General features: G+C 36.7%; 1 protein-coding gene across 1 annotated transcript in view; it reads right to left on the reverse strand.

Moving 5' to 3' along the window:
* The window catches only part of Itpr (Inositol 1,4,5,-trisphosphate receptor), a 244,336-nt gene that overhangs the window by 205,263 nt on the left and 17,848 nt on the right, over window positions 1-21,225 (reverse strand). The window contains exons 2-3 of the mRNA XM_089091077.1: window positions 3,960-4,030; window positions 336-460 (exon numbers count right to left, since the gene is read on the reverse strand). Coding sequence (XP_088947203.1) covers window positions 336-460; window positions 3,960-4,030 — 196 coding nt within the window. The remainder of the gene's footprint in view (window positions 1-335; window positions 461-3,959; window positions 4,031-21,225) is intronic.

Below are 21,225 nucleotides of genomic sequence, written 5' to 3' on the forward strand. Positions count from 1 at the left end.
AGCTTCCACATTAAGCGAAAGTTTAACTTCCCCATCACGACTCTAGTAAAAAAAAAACATGCGATAGTACACGACTCTAGTAAGAAGCTAATGCAAGTGTTGATTGGTTGAAACCTTTTTGGCTTTTATTAGAAAACATTCTGAAGAGATTAGAAAAAAGAAACATGCCAGACAATGCTTCAGAAGTAAATTGAATTATTTAATACGCAGGGCATTTGAAACAGATTCTGCTAAATTACCTATTTGTCTTAGGCAAAAAAAAATGATTGTTAAACAAATTTATTTTTTATACATTAGAGCAAGTACTTGGAATATAGAAAAAAGAAAAAACTTACATGCAGTCTTGTCATCAGCTCTGGATCCACAGCGTTGCTGGTACTTGCTGAGTTTTGCTTGGCAGCTTTCCAAAATTGTTTCTGGGCGGAATATCGGTTCATAGGACATATTTTAAAACGACAGTCTGAAAAAAAAGCTAATTGATTCCCAAATATATAAAAATCAAACCAGCAACAAAACAATATGAATTCGATTTCTATGGTCTATAATGTCTTTATATTTTACTCAAGAGGCAAGTCATACGTCCGTGAATGTTAGAAAAACTTTAGGAATTAGAAGCAGGACATTTTCTACTTTGGCCCACGTGGTTGTTACACGCGGGTGGTCAACTATGACTGCAGTCCCCCCCCCCTCCAAGAAATTAAATAAAATACGACATAAAAATATATTATGCTGGAAAGTGGTTGGAAGGCCGTCAGGCCCCTCCCGTACCTTTTTTGTCGACCTTCCTTAAAAAAAATTTGATTAAAATCTTGAAAAATAGACATCTTATTTAAAATCAGCATATATATTAAATTTTCGATCCACATTAATTTTTTTCAGTAATCTTGGCTATGATTGTGATTTTTTTTTCTTATGATATTATAAGAAATAAAACACATAGTTCGAAATAAGGATTGTTTGCAGCAAAGTGAAAATTCTGTTCTGACCTTGAAAAGGTAGCTGTAGCCTTCTGCAGCTTTCTTACATCTGACAAGATTTTTGCAATCTCTTGCAAATCTTTAGTACACCTAAAACTCAAAGACATTCTTATCTAGTTCAGATTCTTATTTACATACCTAGCATACCTGAACACGAGGAACAGAAAGAGTCTCAAAATTGTTCAAAAGGACTGCCTTCCCTGGAGCAATTGAAACAATGGTGTCTCAAAACATAAAATGTGCTTTTTTCTATTTATAGTATAAAAAAAGTTTATGATATAGTAGCATAGCATAATATATTTGACACACACAAAACCACAGGGCCATAGCCACAAAAAAAACATCATACAAATAAGCTGCAATAAAAAGGTTCAAACAAGAATGATTAAAACAAAAAAGAACCATACAAAAACACTCATAAAAACAAACAAAGTCATCTTATAACACACTCAGAGTGGGTCATGCCCAGATGAATAAACCAGTATTATATTCATAATACTAATAAAACACACATTTCCCAACAATTTTTCTACCCAAGCTCCCCCGCATCCATTCCAAAAATCTCCTTTCTCAAACCCTTTAACCCTTCATAGTTCCCCAGAAAATGCGACAAATTTCCCTACCATTCTCTATATGTTGGGCAACTGTAAGGACTCTTCATTCTAAGCTTTCCCAAATAATTTCTCCTTCTAAAAAGTGACATAAAATTGCCTCTACAAGAGATTACCAAATAATTATCATTCCTAGATAACCCGGCTCTAAAATATATCTCTTCTCCCCATGTTTCTTTTACCCTAGAATACAAGCCAAGAGAGTCAGACGTCCTGATCTGGCCCCTACCCCTCATGAGAGACACCTGCATCTCCCACCCTGCCCCAAGGAACATAACTGTACAGTTATGTTAATTTAGATTCTAAATCCAGACTTACTTTCAACTGTCCATCTTTATACAGTTTTCTAATAAAAAAAAAGGCTCATCTCCAAATTTGGCAGGCAGAGTAGTCAAATCACCAGCCTTGGGCTCAACAACACATTGATCATCAACATCAACAATGCATTGTTGACCCCAATGGTGGTCAACGACCACTCTCAAAAGTCCTATTAGTACTGCCACTCTCAAGGCTCTTCCAAAAGTCTATTGATGGCAAAGTCATACCATTGGCCTGGAAAGTTGCCCATATCTTGCCAATACACAAAGGAGGTGACAAGACCACAGCTCCCAATTATCAGCCAGTCAGTATTACCTCTGCTAAGGGAAAATCCTCAAAGGCATTGCAAATACTGCAGTTCTCAAACATTTGGCAACAAATAACCTTCTATCAAAACACCAACACGGATTTCGACCAGGTAGATCAGTTGAAACAAACGTGATTGACTCATATAATTACATAACTGAGGTCCTTGACCAAAATCTCCCAGTTGATATAGTTCTGCTAGACGCCACTAAAGCCTTTGATTTAAATCTGTCATTAAAGGCTCCGGTTGAAACTGAAGGCAATTGGTATTGAAGAAGGTGTGGTGGACTGGATTATGTCTTTCTCGAAGGGAAGAAAGCAGCGTTGTCAGAGTTTTTGGAAAAGGTGGTACAGCGTTCTATTCTGAAATAGCAGAGGTCATAAGTGGGGTGCCTCAAGGAACTGTTTTGGGACCTACACTTTTCAATATCTACATTAATGATGCTCCAAAAACCGCGACTAATAAACTTAGCATATATGCTGATGACTTGAAACTTACTGGTCCTGTTGACACACAGCAGGGTGTAGCCTCGATAATGTCAGACCTAGATTGCTTTTTCAAATGGGCCAATATATGGAGACTCGAGTCTAATGTTGAAAAGTGCAAGGTTCTACATTTTGGAAGAAATAACCCACGATGGCAATATTCAATGTTATCAAATTTTGATGAGAGACAACCAATTTCAGAGAGTACCTCAGATAGAATTGGGGGTTGTTGTGGATGAAGGCCTCAAATTCAACTGCCACACCTGTACTGCAGTAGCAGGGGCTAACCAGACTCTTGGTATCGTCAAGCGTACAATCACTAGTAGATCCCTAGCAATAGTGACTAAACTCTATAAAAGCCTGATGAGCCCAAGATTGGAGTATGGAATGTGCATTACCACGACAATTAATAAAACAGACCAGATAGCTCTCAAATCTATTCAAAGACGGGCGACTAAATGCGTAAAGGGTCTCAAAGATAAAGAGTATGGATATCAACTGCAGAGCCTGAAGCTACCAACTCTGACAAACTGTTGATGCAGGGGCGATATAATAATGACCTATAAGTTGCTCCAGTTTGACAAAGATATTAAAGATATTAAAGATCTTAAAGATATTTCCAGTCTATTTACAGCATAGAAAAAGTTTATAGTATAGTATATTTGACCCACACAAAACCAAAGGGTCATGGCCACAAATAAAAAGAAAACAACATACAAATATATCACACTCACAGTGGGTCATGCCCACATGAAAAAAAAACACCATATTCATAATACTAATAAAACACCCATTTTCCAACAATTTTTCCACTCAAGCTCCCCCTCATCCACTCCAAAAATCTCCTTTCCCAAATCCTTTAACCCTTATCCTTCCCCAGAAAATACAACACATTTTCCTCTCACTCTCTAGATGTTAGGCAACTGTAAGGACCACTCTTCATTCTAAGCTTTCCCAAATATCTTCTTCTTCTGCTAAGTGGCATAAAACCACCTCTACAAGAAATAACCAATTTATTATCATTCCTAGATAGCCCAGTTCTAGAATATACCTCCTTTCCCCATGTCACTTTTACACTAGAATATAAGCCAAGAGTCAGAGGTTCTGATCTGGCACCAACCCCTCCTGGGAGATACACCTGCATCTCCCATACTGCCCCAAGGAACATAACTGTCTGGAGTTATGTTAATTTAGAATCTAAATTCACACTTATTTTCAACTGTCCATCTTTATACAGTTTTCACAGAAAGAAAAGGCTCACCTCTAAATTTGGCAGGAGGAGTAGTCAAGTCACCACCCTTAGGCTCAACAACACAGCGATCATCAACAAGACTAGAAGTAAAATAAACATAGTTGCAAAACTTGTATAAATAAACTATAAATAACAGAAACAGAAGAAGGCTATAGAAAGAGGATTATTCATAAGAAAAACATGGATGTAAGACAACAAGTACAACAAGAAAAAGCAGCATTAACAGAATTTATAGTTGATTTATTGTTTTAATAGATTTTAACTCTAAGGTTAACGTTCCCTTTGTAAATTTTGCTACATTATTTGTATGATCTTGTACTGTTTTACTTTCTAAACAAAAGATGAAAATTTTACTATTACACCATAGCTGAGATTCTGTTGTATCCATCTACTTAATCTCATTTTTAAAGTTTGTTGCATGGTGCATGGTTTTTTAGATCGTAAATAAGTTGGATGTTTGTTAAAAATTGTCAAAGAAGACAATTTTCTTATACTTTATGCAAGTTTAGATACTTCTCTGGGAGAAATTCTAAGTAACATCATAATTCTGCTTTCATGAATGGATAGATTTGAGACAAATTAATCTGATGATATGAGTATTATATCCTTTTGGTGCAAGTTACAGCTGCAGGCTTGTCACAAAATGGCTAGTTTAAGAGGGAATATACCATAATTGTTAGAAATAGTAGACACCAAACCTGAGGATGCAAATGTTTTCTAAAGTTTTTATTCAACTGACATTGTAAGAAATTTTAGTGCTTCCATCTGGAGCGTGGGATTGCAGCAGCAATACATAAAGTACGCAAACTAAATCATAAACAGACTTTATCATGAAAATGATAATTCTGCTTAAGTATGTATATAGCCTACATCAACAGAATTAATTCCTATCACTCGCAAATACAATTTAGTGTAATCTTCAATGTGAGGCAAGAATTGTGAAGTAAAACAATTGTGTTTAAATATGCTAGGATTAATGGCAACTGTCTTTCGGTTTAAATGTTAAAAAAAAAAACAAGTTTTCCTAGACTGTAGACAGACAATTATAGCCCAGTTTCCACCATCATCAAGTCCCAACTACCAAAAACTGTCTGTCGTGGTTACCCAACTAGGAACAACCTAGTATAGAACAAACCACAGCCCATAGTAACCAAACATTTATAAACACTTTTTTCGAAAAAAAAAACTGTTGATTGAGGAAAAAATACCATTTAAAGTTTATTCAGGAATGGTAACTATGATTTCAATTAATCTTAATTGTAAAATTTTATGACAAAAACAAATCTATGAGAATTTAGATAACCCAAAAACTCTTAAAATGGTGTCAGATTGAAATGAAAACTACAGCAATAGAATTGGCATTGTTGGAAACACTGTACTTGAAACATACAGCTCCCCTCCCCCCAACCTTGAACAACGAGAAAGCTAGAGCATCAGAACAAACTCAAAAAGAAGAAAACATAAGGATATGTGCAGCCAGTGAAAATGCAATACAAATATTTCAGCCAAGACCTCTGCTCAATTGTCATCAGTGCAAAAATAAGAAAAAGCAATCACTAAAATTAATAAAAAGCAAACCATAAAAATCACCACTAAAATAGAAGTAAGACCCTTTCCAAGCAATGGTGAAAGGGTAAATGGGTAACAACTGCTCTCAAAATTGTCAGTGAGTTCTACCAAAATAGAAGCAACTACAAGAACAGGTGATCCTATACATACCACTTCCTAGAATGGGACTAATTATATCTTTCCTGTAGTTGTAAAAGGTATATAATTTATTTGAGCTACTGAATGCTATGTTCAGGTTGTATCTTTTAAAAATTCAGTCAGGTAGACCAATTTTGGAAAATATGACAAAATTGTGAAATAATACCTTTTTGCCTGTCAATGGGTTTATACCTTAATTTGCACTTCGGCGCAAATTAAGGTCCATCTTGATCTGTCAATTGCTCCATACTTGATGATGTAAATGATTAAACATCAAATGCATCCCACAGGTACTTCCAGGGAACACCATTCCATTTGACATCCAAAGACTTCTTGAAAACTTCATTACTGGGTGCTGAGACTGTTGTGTTTGAGAGACTGGTGGCCGGCGTTTACCCCCCCCCCCCGGTGAATACCCCCCATGGAAAATAAGGCTTTCCAAATTTGAGTTTTATTTGAGTTTTTTTTCTGTAGGGGTAAGGAATTTTGGTACTTGTGTATAAGGCGCCACTCACTCAAGTCTACGCTGTGTAAAACTCGAGAACAAACCGATTTCTATGTTAGTTTCTTTCATCTTCACATGAGACAAGACAAAGACAAGTGACAGAAAAGATAGGATAGGAAAGATAGTGTTACGTGTTTTTTTTTTGTTTTTTTTTCAATGACCGATTTGTGCCTTTCATTTATATTATTTTATTATGTTTATGGCTATATATTTGGCTTTAAAATACACTTCTCTATCTATCTGTCTAATCTGCAGAATAATTGTACCAAACACATTTTAGATGCAGACTCGCTATACTTTAACCCCCTCCCCCTAATATGCAAATCTAAAGTCCAAATTTATTTCTAAAGTAACAAAAAACTGGTGTGTTCTCGAATTTTACACAGCGTAAACTTGAGTTAGTGGCACATAATACACAAGTACCAAAATTCGTTCCCCCTACAGAAAAAAAAACTCAAATAAAATTCTCAAATTTGACAATCCTTAATTTACAAGGGGAGGGGGATTCACCGGGGGAGGGGGATTTTCCAGGGAGTAAACGCCTAGAACCGAGGGAGTATTCCAGTGGTTTACTACATGGCAGGAGAAAAACTGTTGTCAGTGTCAAGTTTTGACAGATGGCTTGAACAGCTTGTTTAAATGCCCCCTCCTGTCAGGGCCAATATTTGGGAAACTAATATTGGGAAACAAAAACTGTTGTCAGTTTCATGTTTTGACAGATGGCTTGAACAGCTTCTTTGAATTCTCCCTCCTGTCAAGGCCAATATTTGGGAAATTGACAAATGAATTGGGAGGGGGGTCTTGTTAAGTAAGCTTATACAGGGTTCGGGCAGGTAAGTTCGTTTCAAATTATAGGCTCTGTCCTATTTTTATAGGATTTACCGGGCCGAAATATAGGCCAAATATAGGATTCGGAAGTCCTCGGGATCAGATCTGTGATAGATGGCGTGGGATGCCTGGTCACATAAATTCGTCATTTGCCAAGTTTTTATATTTATTTATTTTATTTTTTTATTTCAAATACAAAATGTGCAAATAGTAAAAAACAGTGAAAAATCAGATACACATACTGTGCCAAAAATTGACTGATAGAGGTAAAATATTTGGAATCACTCTTGCTGCTTCTTGGGCATCAATTTTGATATGAGGTCAGTTTTTCTGTTTGCAGACTGCTACATTCTCGCAGATTCCACCATCTGCTCTCTTTCACTTGTTCTGGACTTCACAGCTCCTTTGAGCAAAGAAACAGCTAGGGCAATGTCTATGGAGCTCATGGACTCGGCAACTGTCTTCATTCTGTCGGTCGCTTACTGAAGTAGAGTATCTGCTACTGTTCTCTTTTCTTGCTCTTATGCTCTAAGTTTTTTCCTTTTGCTTTCCAGGTCTTCTATTTCTTTCTTTTTGTCGTGGACCTCCTGCAACTTCCGCTTGCTGTCCTATTTGCAAGCTGCTTTCTCCTTCTCGGATAGCGCTTCTTTTTTCTTTTCATCCAAATATTGTTGATACCAAGACCATGCGGAACCTGCAAGATTCAACAGATCTTTTGTAATACCAAACCGTTCTGGTTTTCCTCCATAAAACCTCAACGTGTTATATACCATGAGTCTCGCATCCAGAACGCGTTCAGAAATCAAGGCCTGGTTTTCACCGAGAATCCTACCAGAACGCGAGAACCCACGCTCAACATCTACGCTGCCATAAGACAACGTCAGCACCGCTTTGATAAGCTTGGTAAGTTCCGGGTCCTTGCTGACCCCGCGCTCATTCACCAGTCAAAAATAATGGCTCCAAAAATGTTCGATCCGAGTAATGTCCTCACGGGGTTCAGTTTCCGTTCGCAAAAGCAGCCACTCAGCCTGGGCGACGTCTGAGCTTACTCCAATCGCAATCTCGCGTGCCACAACCGCTATGTCTGCAATGCTTCTTGAATCCTTCATGTTGATCGGACTCAAACAGCGTAAAGCCTCTAGAAAACCATCCTTTTTCAGAGGACATTTGTTCAAAATAAGGCGAATACCCGCAATAAAATGTTTTCGCACATTGACATAGAAAATGGCCTTGTCTTTCAGTGTTGCTTTCTCACCGAAAGCTCGTACCACATTTTCCGAAACTATGGGATTTTCTGCAAATTTTTCAGCAAGGTTCAACATTTCTGGAGAGAAATTTTCAGTCTCGGTCACGAAATCTGGAGTAAAGACCCGTCCGCAAAGCGTCACAACTAGTCTTTTGATCTCTGAGTGCAGAACATGAATGAGAGGCTCTTCTTTCTGGAACAATTGGGTGAAACTCATGAACAGTTCTGCTGAGGCTAGAACAAGCTCGAGTTGGGCCTTCATCGTCGCACTTTTGATATTAGCCACAATCTTCAGAGAATTGGGAGTGGACAGAAGATTCTTGAGTTTTTTCTCTCTCGGCATGAAGTTCAGGAAGTACTCTAAGATTGTCGGCCACTGCTGCATGATTCTAGCGAGGGCATATCCGATCGTCAGCCAGCGGCTTGGGACATGCTTCATGAAAGCATTCTCTGGCACTCCCACTTTCTTTTGGTACTTTCGATAATCTTCACAACGTGCAGGCCAGCCGTCAAAAAATGAATGCACAAGAATAACAAAAAAGTTGGAACTTTCTTCTCCGCACACCTGAAGACCTTTCAAGAAAGCGTTATGAATTATATGGATGTTGCAAGTACCAATGTTCAAATTTCCCTTTCCCGTCACTTTTTTTTCGGCATTCAATGGCTGACCTAATCTTCCTATACAGGTCATCACTTGTTTCGTGGCCCATAAAACTTGTGCATAAAGGTCTGATCTGGATTTCGTTTCTGTATGAGGACCAATATCGAACACATATCTGTAACTCTTTCATACCAGCGTTGTTGGTTGTCTCGTCATGTTCTAGTACAAAATATGACTGAATGTCCTTCACAAGCATTTGCTTACAGTAAGGATGCAGCGCATTGGTGATCAGATACGTGATTTTCTTCGCACATAGGGACATTCCGTTGGGGATCTTACTGGGGAACATAGCATGGAAGGTTGCGACTATATGGTCTGAAGAGTTAGCAGACATGGAACTCTGTACCGTCTGAAGTGCCCACATTAACTCAGCTTTATAAGCGGCATCACGCTCACAAAACATGTTTGTACCAACTAATGGTTTATCCTTGGTTGTTCCATCAACTTGAGATTGTCCCGTCAGGTGAAGCTGTAGTGGATGTAGCTGAGCAGTAACTGCGGCTTTGTATTTTGCAGATCACACATGTTGGTTTAGCTGAGCAACCCCAGCTGTGCAACCAAGATTTTTCAAGCAGAGTTTGCAAAAGAACGAGTATTGGTCGTTCCCAGTCTTACAACATTCGCCAATCTTTCTACCGCTGCAATCCATCTTAGCAAGCAATGAACCATTGAACTTAGTAGGCCCCATACTTAATTACCAAGCATCACCTGCAAAATAGCATCCCAAGATTAAAAGGCCGTAAAAAAAAATGTGGATATGTCCGAAACTGGGCTGTATTCGCACCAGCCATTTATAGCATTCAAGCGAGGAAACGCATAAGTCGCAAGAACTCACAGTCTCATTAAGCTCATACTGCTAGCCAATATACTGATCTTCACTCACTTCGGACAGGCCCAACATGACAAAAAGCAAAACATAGGCTACTAAGTCAACACAACAGCATAGCCCAGGAAGAAGCAGCTTACTAATCCCAACACAAATCATTAGTTAAGTTCAAACAGCTCAACAGTTGTAATTAATTATGGATCTACACCGAAAGACAGCACAGTCTACAAGTAGAGTCAAAAGCAAAGTAAAGCACATCTTGGCTTACTTAACAAGCAGTGAAAATTACAAATCATGAGCAATGTTCCTGGTCCACTTCAGCCGAAAATATAGGAGTAATAGGATTTTAGCCAAAATACAGGCATTATATAGGAGTGCATTAAAATATAGGAATTCATTGTATTTTATAGGCGAGTCCGAACCCTGCTTATATGTCATGAGCATATCAGCACTTTGTTGTCAGTAAACTGGTGTACTGTACATAAATTCAGCTCCTTCAAACGTTCATCATAAGGCTTGTTTCTCATCTTAGATACTGCCTTTGTGGCTCTCCTTTGTGCCCCTTCCAGAATCTGTATTTCACCCCTGTATCTTGGTGATGCTATGCACATTCCAAAATCTAGCACTTATCTGATAAGGGCCTTGTACAACCTCACAAAATATAGGGAGACCTACTGAATATATTTTTCTTTAAGAGTGCTAGACAGAGTTTGCAAGAGACACAGTCTTTTTATAGTTTGAATGGAATCTACGGTGGCCTGCGTTTACCCCCTGAAAAATACCCCCCCAAATGGAAAAAAAGGCTTTCAAAATTTGAGAATTTTATTTAAGTTTAATTTTTTTTAATTTCTGTTGGGGGAAGGAATTTTGGTACTTGTGTATAATACACACTCACCCAAGTTTACACTGTGTAAAATTCAAGAACACACTGGGTTTTTTTTGTTAGTTTCTTTGTTACTTTAGGAGTAAATTTGGGCAATAGATTTGCACATCAGAGGCGGGGGGGGGGGTAAAGTATAGTTGGTCTGCATGCAAAATGTGTTTGGTACAATTATTCTGCATATTAGATAGATAGATAGATAAGTGTAATTTAAAGGCAAATATACGGTCATGAAAATAGTAAAATAGCATAAATGAAAGGCACAAATAACATAAACTTTGATCAGTGATCATCGTAAAACACTTAAATGAAACACAATATTAGCCTAATAATAGTACTTAATACTTGGTAAAATGGCCATTGAAAAAAAAACAAAAAAACATTTAACACCTGGAAGAAACACTGGATTTACTTTATACTTGGATTTGTTTCATATTTTTTTCTTTTTTAGCTGACAAAATTTCCGGATACCTCACTATTCTTCTGTATTTTTTTAGTGGCCCAAATTATATATTTACCATATATTCTGTCACTTGTCTTTGTCTTGTTTTGCAATAAGCTGAAAAAAACTAATGAAGAAACCGGTTTTGTTCTCGAGTTTTACACAGCGTAACTTGAGTGAGTTGCCCATAAATACACAAATACCAAAACTCCTTAAAAAAAAACTCAAAATAACATTCTCAAATTTGGAAAGCCATCTTTTCCATGAGAGGGGCTGGGGGTATTTACCAAAGGTTAAAGCATTTGGACAGTTTGAAGTCAGAAAACAATTCTTTGTAGGTATATGGCCACTAAAAAATAACAGAAGAATAGCAATGTACCTGGAAATTTTGTTAACGAAAAAAAAAAAAAAAAAAAAGTATAAAGTAAATGTAACGTTTCATTTAAGTGTTTTTTCTAATGTTCATTTTTCCAAGTATTAAGCAATATTATTAGTCTAATCATGTGTTTCATTTAAGTGTTTTATGATGATCACTGATCAAAGTTTATGTTATTTGTGCATTGCAATTATGTTATTTTACTGTATTCATGGCCATTTATTTTACTGTATTCATGGCCATATATTTGGCTTTAAAATACACTTATTTATCTATCTATCTAATATGCAGAATAATTGTACCTAACACATTTTGCATGCATACCCGCTATACTTTACCCCCCTCCCTTAATTTGCAAACCTATAGCCCAAATTTATTTCTCCAGTAACAAAGAAACTAATGAAAAAAACAGTGTGTTCTTGAATTTTACACAGCATAAACTTGAGTGAGTGGTGCATAATACACAGGTAGCAAAACTCCTTCCTCCTACAGAAACTAAAAAATAAACCTTGAATAAAATTCTCAAATTTGGAAAGCCTTATTTTCCACAGGGCAGGTGGGGGGATCTGGGGGAGGGGGTAAACGCCTAGAACCGGAATTTACACTGGTTGTCAAAAATGATTCCAAGATCCGTTTCTTCATCCACACTTTGCAGCTCTTGAATATTATTTATGGCTGGACTGACCATAGTATATTTTATACCATGAGTAAGATGCGATGTATTTAAAATACCAAAATAAAGTTCCTTCTTTCTAAAGATAATTCCGATTTCCTATAATTAAGTTGAACCTAGTTTCTAAAATGAAGCTCTTAATCTGCAAAGAGAAAAAGTGCAGTCACCCCAGACAAAGAACAGCACTATCCAGGCTTAAGATTCCGCTAAGAGAGTGAGAAATAAAAAATGTGCTACCCACAATATTTCTCAGGAAGTTTAAATGGCAAAAACCGTGTGAATGCCTGAATCATCAGATACATTCAAAAGAAATTATTGGACGAGATTTACATCCTTGGTCCTCTTGGGCCAATGGCGAGCCAGTCCTCATGACGCAGGACTGAAAAGCTATGTTTGATAGGGGGGTAGATGTGCTTTTTAAGATTATTCGTAAGTCAGATTGGGAAGAATTCGTTAACTAGACTTAGGACCATTTAGACAGAATTCTTACATCATTGTCACCGTTATTGTCATTTGGAGTGACCCATTGCTGTGCACCTAAGTATGTAAGTTCAATAAATCTATTGTCTTTTTTTACTTGTGTTTATTTCATTTTATATGTCTGCATCTAGTCTGATAATAGATAATTAGTTCGTATGTCTCCAACGTAAATGCTCTCAAGGGAATCAGATATCCAGATAGCTCGAGAAAGGAGAGGCCACGTGTTATCATCCCTACAAACACCAAAAGTTGTCATCACTACAGTTTAGAGAAATGTTTTTCACCCCTGTTAGCCTATAAGTATTCGTGTCTCTGAAGTCAGATCTAACTATGCCGTGGAAACAAAGCTCTGAGACGTCAGAATTTCTAATGTTAATTTTTCATCGCTACAAATGGCGCGATTCGGAGATTGGAGGAAAACTGTGAAACTAATTAGGCCATAAAAAACTTCGTAATTTAAATTCAATTATTGGAGAGATACAGACATATAAGCAAAATGAATAGGCCTATTGCCGCTAAGCTACGACAGGAAAACCCTTTTAGCTCATAGGAGATAATAGTCTCCCCCAAAATAGGTTAAGTAAAAATAAATTTATTTTCAATTGATTCAAAAAAAATGTCTGAAGATTTAGAAGAAAAATTAATAGTGCAGAAATTGGTCGCGAAAAATATAGAAATAGCGAAATCTATCCCGGAGTACAGTGGTCAATCGGATATTGCCGAATTTAATATCCAATTGACCCAGTTTGTACAACTAACAAAAACAGAGCTAGAAGCGTTAGTCGACATGCTCCTGCTACGATTAAAAGGCCAGGCCTTAACCTTTTTGAAGCAGATCGAACATACCATAGGCAATAACGCCATCTTGCCAATAAATACGGTTCATAACTTGTTAAAAGCATTTAAAGATAGGTTTATAGACACCAGTTCCATAAATAAATTAAAACACGGAGCAGTGAGCTTTGACTTCACAGAATATAAGGGAATACCTGGATAATATACGCATTTCTGAAGAGGCAAAATACGGAAGTGGTTCGGGACAACTGTATGAAAAAGTCATACTAAATACCTTTTTGCAAGGGCTACCCCCAAAACTATATAGAGTGGTAATATCCAAAAATATTCAGACGTTGGATCTTGCAGTTCAGGAGGTAGAGCGATTAATCGAAGTTGATACAATGGTCGCTAATCAGAGTAAAGCAAAAATAAATAGCCAAGGCGATTCAAACGCAAACCTAATCTTCAAGGGCGATCAGGCAACCCCCAATTTCTTTCCAAGGGATAACTCCCCAGTGCCACAAAGAAATAAAACGCCAGAACCCGCTAGGCAGAAAACGGTACGTTTTCAGCCTATTAAACAATCTAATTACGGAAATAACCCTACAATAATAAGGTGCTATAATTGTAATCGTGTTGGCCATATCGCGAGAGAGTGCCACTATGTCCCCAATCCCACACCAAGAATTGCTGTCGGTAATACGCAAAATTACGGCAACCATTTGTTCAGAAGAACAAATTTTAGCACCGGTCGTGCAATAGGCTATAGCCAGGGGAATTGTGCCAATCAGTACCTTATAATGCGTACCAACAAAATTTGTATAACCCTCCCCCAACAGACAAATTAATTACCGATTTGAAAACACAAATGCTCGTAAAAGCAAATTTTATGAGAGAATACCATATAGAAATCACAAAAATTCGCCAACGGGAAGTGATAACTTTGCATGCCAACGGCATTGGCAGTCACTGCCAGCAAGCAATACCGACACGAGACATCCAAGTTACCATAATAATAAATGACGAAGACAAACAGACGTAAATCAATTAGATATGGCTACGGAACCTAATACGTCTGACTATGTGTTACATGCACTGCCACATGGAACAAATCCTCATGGAAACGTTTCAGGCCCCTCAGAAATATAAATTGGACCCAGAGGGTGCCAGGAATATTTAATAGGTCCAAGACAATATTAGTGCCATCTTGTAGTGATATTAATAACAAGTTACCTATATTTAATGATTTTTGTGTAGAAAATGTTTATTTTAAGGCTTTGATTGACTCAAGTGCAACAATTAATATCATAAACTCTTGCGTATTTAATATGTTGCCTCTGCATATTAGACGACAGAGGAACCCTAATATTCCCAATTTAACGAGCGTAATAGGTCATAAATTAAATACAAAAGGTTCAATTTGCCTAAACTTAAAAAGAGACAATAGAACCTTTATGACAAATTTTATAATATGCGATAACTTTCCATATGAGGCTATTATAGGCGCAAATTTTCTAAGGTCTAATAGAATACTATTAGACGTAGCAAATAAGAGGCTTGTCTACCCAGCTAAGGTAGGGGAAGAAATTTCTACCTTAAGAAATCGTAACAGAGGTTACAAAGACAACATAACAGTAAACAAAATTTCTAGTGGTATAATGTCGAAGTATTATGAACCTCATGTCTCGCAAAGACATGGCATCATTTGAAATTTGTTCAAATACCCTGAGAGATATTGCAGAAATGAAGAATATTTAAATAATAAAAGTATTGCATCTGCGAAAATAAAACTAGGAGATATGCGACAGTGCAGGTCAAACGAAATTAAGAAAATAGCGGAATTATGGAAGAACATAATAAAACCTAACGCGACGCCACAAGATGCCGCAATGGCGCAGCATAGCGCCAGTATGAATCTAATAAATAACGAAAATAAATAGAAATATTACGGATTCGCGATAAGGAAAACAAAAGTCCCTCCCAAAACAATGCAAAAAATTCGAATATCACAGATGATTGAACCAGTGATTAGCAAATCAGAAATATGGTTTGCGACACCGTCTGAAATACCGAAAAATCTGTTATGCGAGGAACAGATTATATCTTATGACAAAGGGGAAGGTTTTATTTGGGTAACTAATAATCACGAAAATGATACAATTACAATTAAAAAGGGGGCATGTATAGTTAAAATTCAGGTTTTAACGGGGAATGATTTAAATAGATGAGAACTCAATTCTCGAAATTCTAAAAGAAACCTAGTTAACGATATCAAAACTTCAAATAACAAATATCATTTAACTAAATCTTAATTTTTAAACAAATTTAATATGGATCATGTTACGGACTTGGAACTTAAGAAAAAAATATGCGAATTATTATGGAATTTTAAGGATGTCTTCTCTGCATCTGAAGATGACATCGGGCTAATACCATTTTATGAACATTCAATATTAACGACTGGTAATCCCGTAGCAAAACAGCCATATCGTGTGCCATATAAACACAAAGAGTGCTTAAAAAAATAAAATCCATGAATTAGAAAAAACGAAATTATACGCCCAAGTATAAGTCCGTATAGTGCACGAGTGATCTTAGTACCAAAAACGAATGGAAATCTTAGACTCGTAGTAGATTATAGAGTCCTCAACAAGCAGGTAGTTAGCGATAAATTTCCTCTACCAAGAATAGATGAAATTCTAGACTGAATTTCAAGCAAAAAAAATTTTAACTTCTTTGGACCTTACCCAAGGCTACCACCAAGTGAAAATAGCCGAAAAGAATGTCCCTAAAACTGCATTTTCAGCATCTGAATGTGGTTCATATGAATACTTAAGAGTACCATTTGGACTGAAAACAAGTTCGAGCGCGCTATGTAGACCCCTATTGCACCTGTTAAGAGGATTAAAGAATATAATTCATTTTGTTGATGATATTATATGCGTGGGGAAAAACACTGAACAACACTTAGCAACATAAGCGAAGGTGTTCGAGAAGTTCAGGCAAGGCAATTTAAAATGCCGGCCTGAGAAAGTAAATTTATTTCAACCTAAGATTAAATTTTTAGGAGTAGTAGTAACCCAGGGAGAGATATCCCCAGTCCCTGATAAAATAAAATGTGTCGAAAACCTCAAGCCCTCCAGAACTATGAAAGAATTAAGGGGAATTTTAGGACTTACTGGCAACTTTAGAAAATTCGTACGCAATTACGCCCAAATTGCGAAACCTCTTACGGAATTAGCTAAAGGTAACTCCAATAATGTTACCTGGTCCGAGTAAGCTCAAACTTCTTTAGTCCATATTGAGAAGGCACTCACTTCTGAACCAATATTGTCACTCCCTTATTTTGAAAATAGAAGATGTCTGGTTACAACGGATAGTAGTTCAAAAGGCATTGGCGCAATTCTTTTACAAATAATCCCAGTAGAAACCATAATCCTCTAGAGGGAATGCCTGAACAAATAGAAAAAGTTATATGCTATTCGAGTAAAACTTTATCAAAAGGCGAAAGTAGTTATTCCGCCACAAATTTAGAATTATTATCTATTATCCACCACTTGGACAAATTTAGACATTATTTAATTGGTAGAAAATTTATGCTACGATCTGACCATGAAAGCTTGCAGTACCTGCGCACATTTAAAAACACCACGGGCTTTCTAGCTAGATGGATTATGAAAATCCAAGACCTAGATTACGAATTTGAATATTTAAAAGGTAGACAAAACGCAGCTTGCGACTTTTTGAGTAGATTCCCAGAAAATATGCCGTCGGAAACTGAGGAAAATGAAGTTAACGCTATAAATGCTAAAAGCAAACACAAACGTAAGAAAAACAAAATCAAAGACACAGTAAAAGATAATAAAATTAACTTTTGTCCCTTGTCCTTGTAAAATATAAAAAGAAAGCAAAAAAAGACGAAATGTGTGTAGCACTAATTGATTATTTTGTGAATGATGATGCGTTACCGGATAAATTCAAAACTCCTAGAAAAGAGATAGATAAATTTTACTATGATCTTGATGAAGAGATACTGTGTAGAATCGTGACTTCTGAGACAAATAGAAACCAAACCTCGATAATACCTGTGTTACCACAAAACTTGATAGGGCCTGCAGTTGAATATTTCATTCAGACACAGGTGGACATTTAGGGGTAATGAAAACGTTCCATAAATTGAAACAATATTTTTACGTACAATCTGCTCTGACAAAACTTAAAGAATTTGTAAGTACATGCGAAGCATGTAACTTGAGAAAAATCCCCCCAGCTTATCCAAATCCTCCAATGGGAAGGGTCCCGGTAGCAAAGTACCCCTTCGACGTTATCTCATTTGACCTATACGGGACAAGTGGAGGCTTACCTGTTTCTAGCAGAGGCCATACTTGTATTCTTTCGGTTATAGATCATTTTTCCGGATTTACTTTTGCAAAAGCATTAAAAAATCAAGGTGCTTATGCCACAAGTAAGGCGTAAGCAAAATTATTTTTACAATTTGGCATTCCTAATAAAATCTTGAGTGACAACTGGAGCAATTTCGTTTTGAAAGTAACAAAAGATTTAATGAGTTTTCTTAATATAGAGAAAATGATGACACCCCCGTACCACCCACAAGGTAATGGTAAAATATAAAACAGTAATAAATTATTCTCGAACGTATTATGTATTTATACTAAACAAAATAGAAGCGACTGGGATAAATTCTTACCTTATTTAACTAACGTAATCAACACTGCTTATTCCGAAACAACCAAAGACAATCCATTTTATTTACTTTTTGGTCGTGATTTTAAAATCCCGTATGAAGAGATTATTGAATCCCGGCAGTATTATAACAACTCAGAAGATTATAAACAAGAATTCATAAATAGGATGAGGAAAACTTATAAAATAGTTAGGCAACAGCTGAAAAAATGTAAAATAAACCAAGAGCTATGAAACCAACCCAAAATCAAGGGGAGTATAGATTTCAAAGTAGGAGACTGCGTTTACCTAAAGAACGAGGCAAAAAGAGAAGGAAAAAAACTTTCCAACAAATATTCTGGACCGTACAGAATAGTCAAACGTACGATAACGAATATACTTTTAAAATGGAAAACCCCGATAGTGGAAGAACTTACAAGGCGCACGTTAGCCGAGTAAGAAGAGGGAAATTTCCAGAGAGATGGGTATCACAACCCTCTTCTAGTAATTCGTCAGATTCGGAAAATGAACCACTTAAATCAAGATTGGCAGAGCTAAAACCTTTGAATTTTAAACAAGATTATTTTAAAGGTGACAGAGATGAGGAAAACTTTGAAGAATTTTTGGCTATGAAAAATCTAGTTATTCCTAAGAAAAAATCCCTAATACCAGGATTCTTTCCAGAAATAAAAACGCCAAAAAGTCCAAAAAGTTATTCATCGGCGAGCGCAGGAGATTTGGATTACACAATATCTCCGAAAACTCAGTTTTTTCCCGATAGAATTTCAACCTTTTCTCCCCCCAAAAGATTTCCAGACGATAAAGATTCCCCCGCAAAACCTTTAGAAGGGTCCCTATCATTGCAAGAGGAATTTAACAGAGCTGTAGAAACCCCCGGTATTACTGTAAAGAAAACTCCTCCCAAAAATTCAAATGAAACATACCTACGAGAGGCTATGGCTTTAATAGATTTTCCCATTAAAACGAGTCGAAGTACATTACTCAAGACTAAAACTCCCAAGGACGAACAGCAAGGTCAAGATCAGGACATACCTGTGTCCAAGGTCAAAAATAAACAGTGGATTTCACGGAGGGAAACCCTAGTGCAAAAAAAGCCTCATCCCTCTGAAAACATGGTATTCAAACAGTGAAGGAACTCTGCTAAAACTCTTGATTCCTCGCAAAGCTCTCAAGAGAATGTCAAATCCCGAATTGAAGACTCAAAGCAAGGACTTAGGGAACAAATCTACTACCTTTAGAGGAGTAGAAATTTATGAAGGAAGGGCAGGTGACACTTCAAAAAGTGGCACCTCTAAAAGTTCCAATGCAGATTCGTCGTAAACCAGTTCCGAACAGTCCCACGGCGAATCAGACCATATAGTAGTTAGAGATATAGGGAAATCAAAACCGAATTCAGCAGCTGCACACGCGAAGGAAACAAGATAAAAAGGGCGAGAATTTTGGAAAAAACAATACAGAAAGTTTGACCTTATTTCGTTAGAAATACCGAAAAACAAAAAACCACAAGAAACAAAGGAGAAACACACGACACAGTCAGGTAGAAAGGTTAAAAAAACCTGACAGATGGAAATATCCCTAATTAAAGTAAAGACAAATTTCAAAGATAATAAATTTAACACCATAATAAATTTAACAGTTTGCAAGTAAAGTTAACCAAGTAAATATTGATGAAAAAAATAATACGAGCAATGTCAAAACACTGGTGATCAGAGAGTAAGGTTGGAACAGAAAATAACCAAAGGTAGGAAGATCGTGGTTGACTGAAAACGACAACTGGCGTTGGACCACGTCTTGTGGGACGCCCGGGGAGGAAGCCAAGGCCCATGGTTGTTTTTTTTAGTTTTTTGGTGTGTAAACGACTGTAGGAAGGGATATTTCTCAGTCCTTCAAGTGGAAGAAATTATTATTTTTATGCCAATCAGAGCCAGTAAAAACAATACTTAAAGGTTGAATAGAAACTTCTGTGAGCTAGTTAAGTTTTCGTTTTTTGGATCAGAATGCTTTAAAAAAGAAACAGAGAGTTTACCTTCTTATAGCTCCGAGGCGAAAAAAAAAGGAAAGCTTTTTAATTTCATTATATTATATTTATGACGTATGCTGTCCTACAGCTCTGTGTTAAACATTACTTCCAAAGAAAAACAGAGACATTAATGTCTTTAGCTTCTTGGCGAAAAATTTAATTTCATTAGTTTATATCTATGACGTATACAATAACAGAGAGATCACTGTTCTATAGTTCTGTGACAAAAATGTTCTTTAATCTCATTGGTTTATCTATGACATATGTTGTGCTCTAATTTTTGTGGCATATTTTCGCAATTCAGTCACGTTATATCTTACCTATACCGACTCAGGCCCCCTCGGATTTTCTATGAAAAAATCGACCCATGTCCTAACTAAGATGGATATTATCCAAAACAAGAAATTATCAGTACAGAAGCGTCTAATTATATGAAATATTTTGTCCTAGTGCAGATTATAATTATTTTAGGGCTACACATAAAATAGGACACCATTGCAATTACGTGCTGCACGCTTGCTTATTCATGTGTTTCTTACTCGAAAAATATAATGTTTCGTACTCGAGAAATATATGTACCAATGGTTGGCTATTGGTATGTTTATATGTAGAATTTCACGGAGGATGTGGAATTATATCTCAATAATAATATGTAAAATTTTAAAACCATTTCATCAGTTAAGATATATGGATTGAAACCCTGTGTATGCCCAATGGCGACTAAGTAAAACCCACAAGGAATTCCCTATTAATGTTGAGGTGTTTTTCAGTTATCGGATTCTAATAAAACATGAATATTATATTTATTTTTATAGTGCTGAAGGGTTTGCTTAAACAATAGCCTCATAAAAAGATATTGGTGTCAGTTCTTCATTACGCTTAAATTCTTTGCCAAGCATCAACAGGAATCTACACGGGCAAGCTTGGATATCCTGCATCTAATTACCTTCTTCGAAAGGTGAATATGAGGCACCAATATTGACTTATAATTACGGAAAAATCCTAAGACTAATGAGACGAAAACCAAGAGAAGAACACGGGGAAACAGCTGAAATGCAGAGGTTAAACCCGACACCCAATGAGAACGTCTAGGCCAAGAAATAGGGAAGACATTAGAAAACGGGCGGGTAGAGAGGTCACCACTCGTCCT

The sequence above is a fragment of the Artemia sp. Qi Xiang Cuo genome, chromosome 6 (assembly GCF_049724085.1).
Source record: "Artemia sp. Qi Xiang Cuo chromosome 6, ASM4972408v1, whole genome shotgun sequence".
In the NCBI taxonomy this organism is placed as follows: Eukaryota; Metazoa; Arthropoda; class Branchiopoda; order Anostraca; family Artemiidae; genus Artemia; species Artemia sp. Qi Xiang Cuo.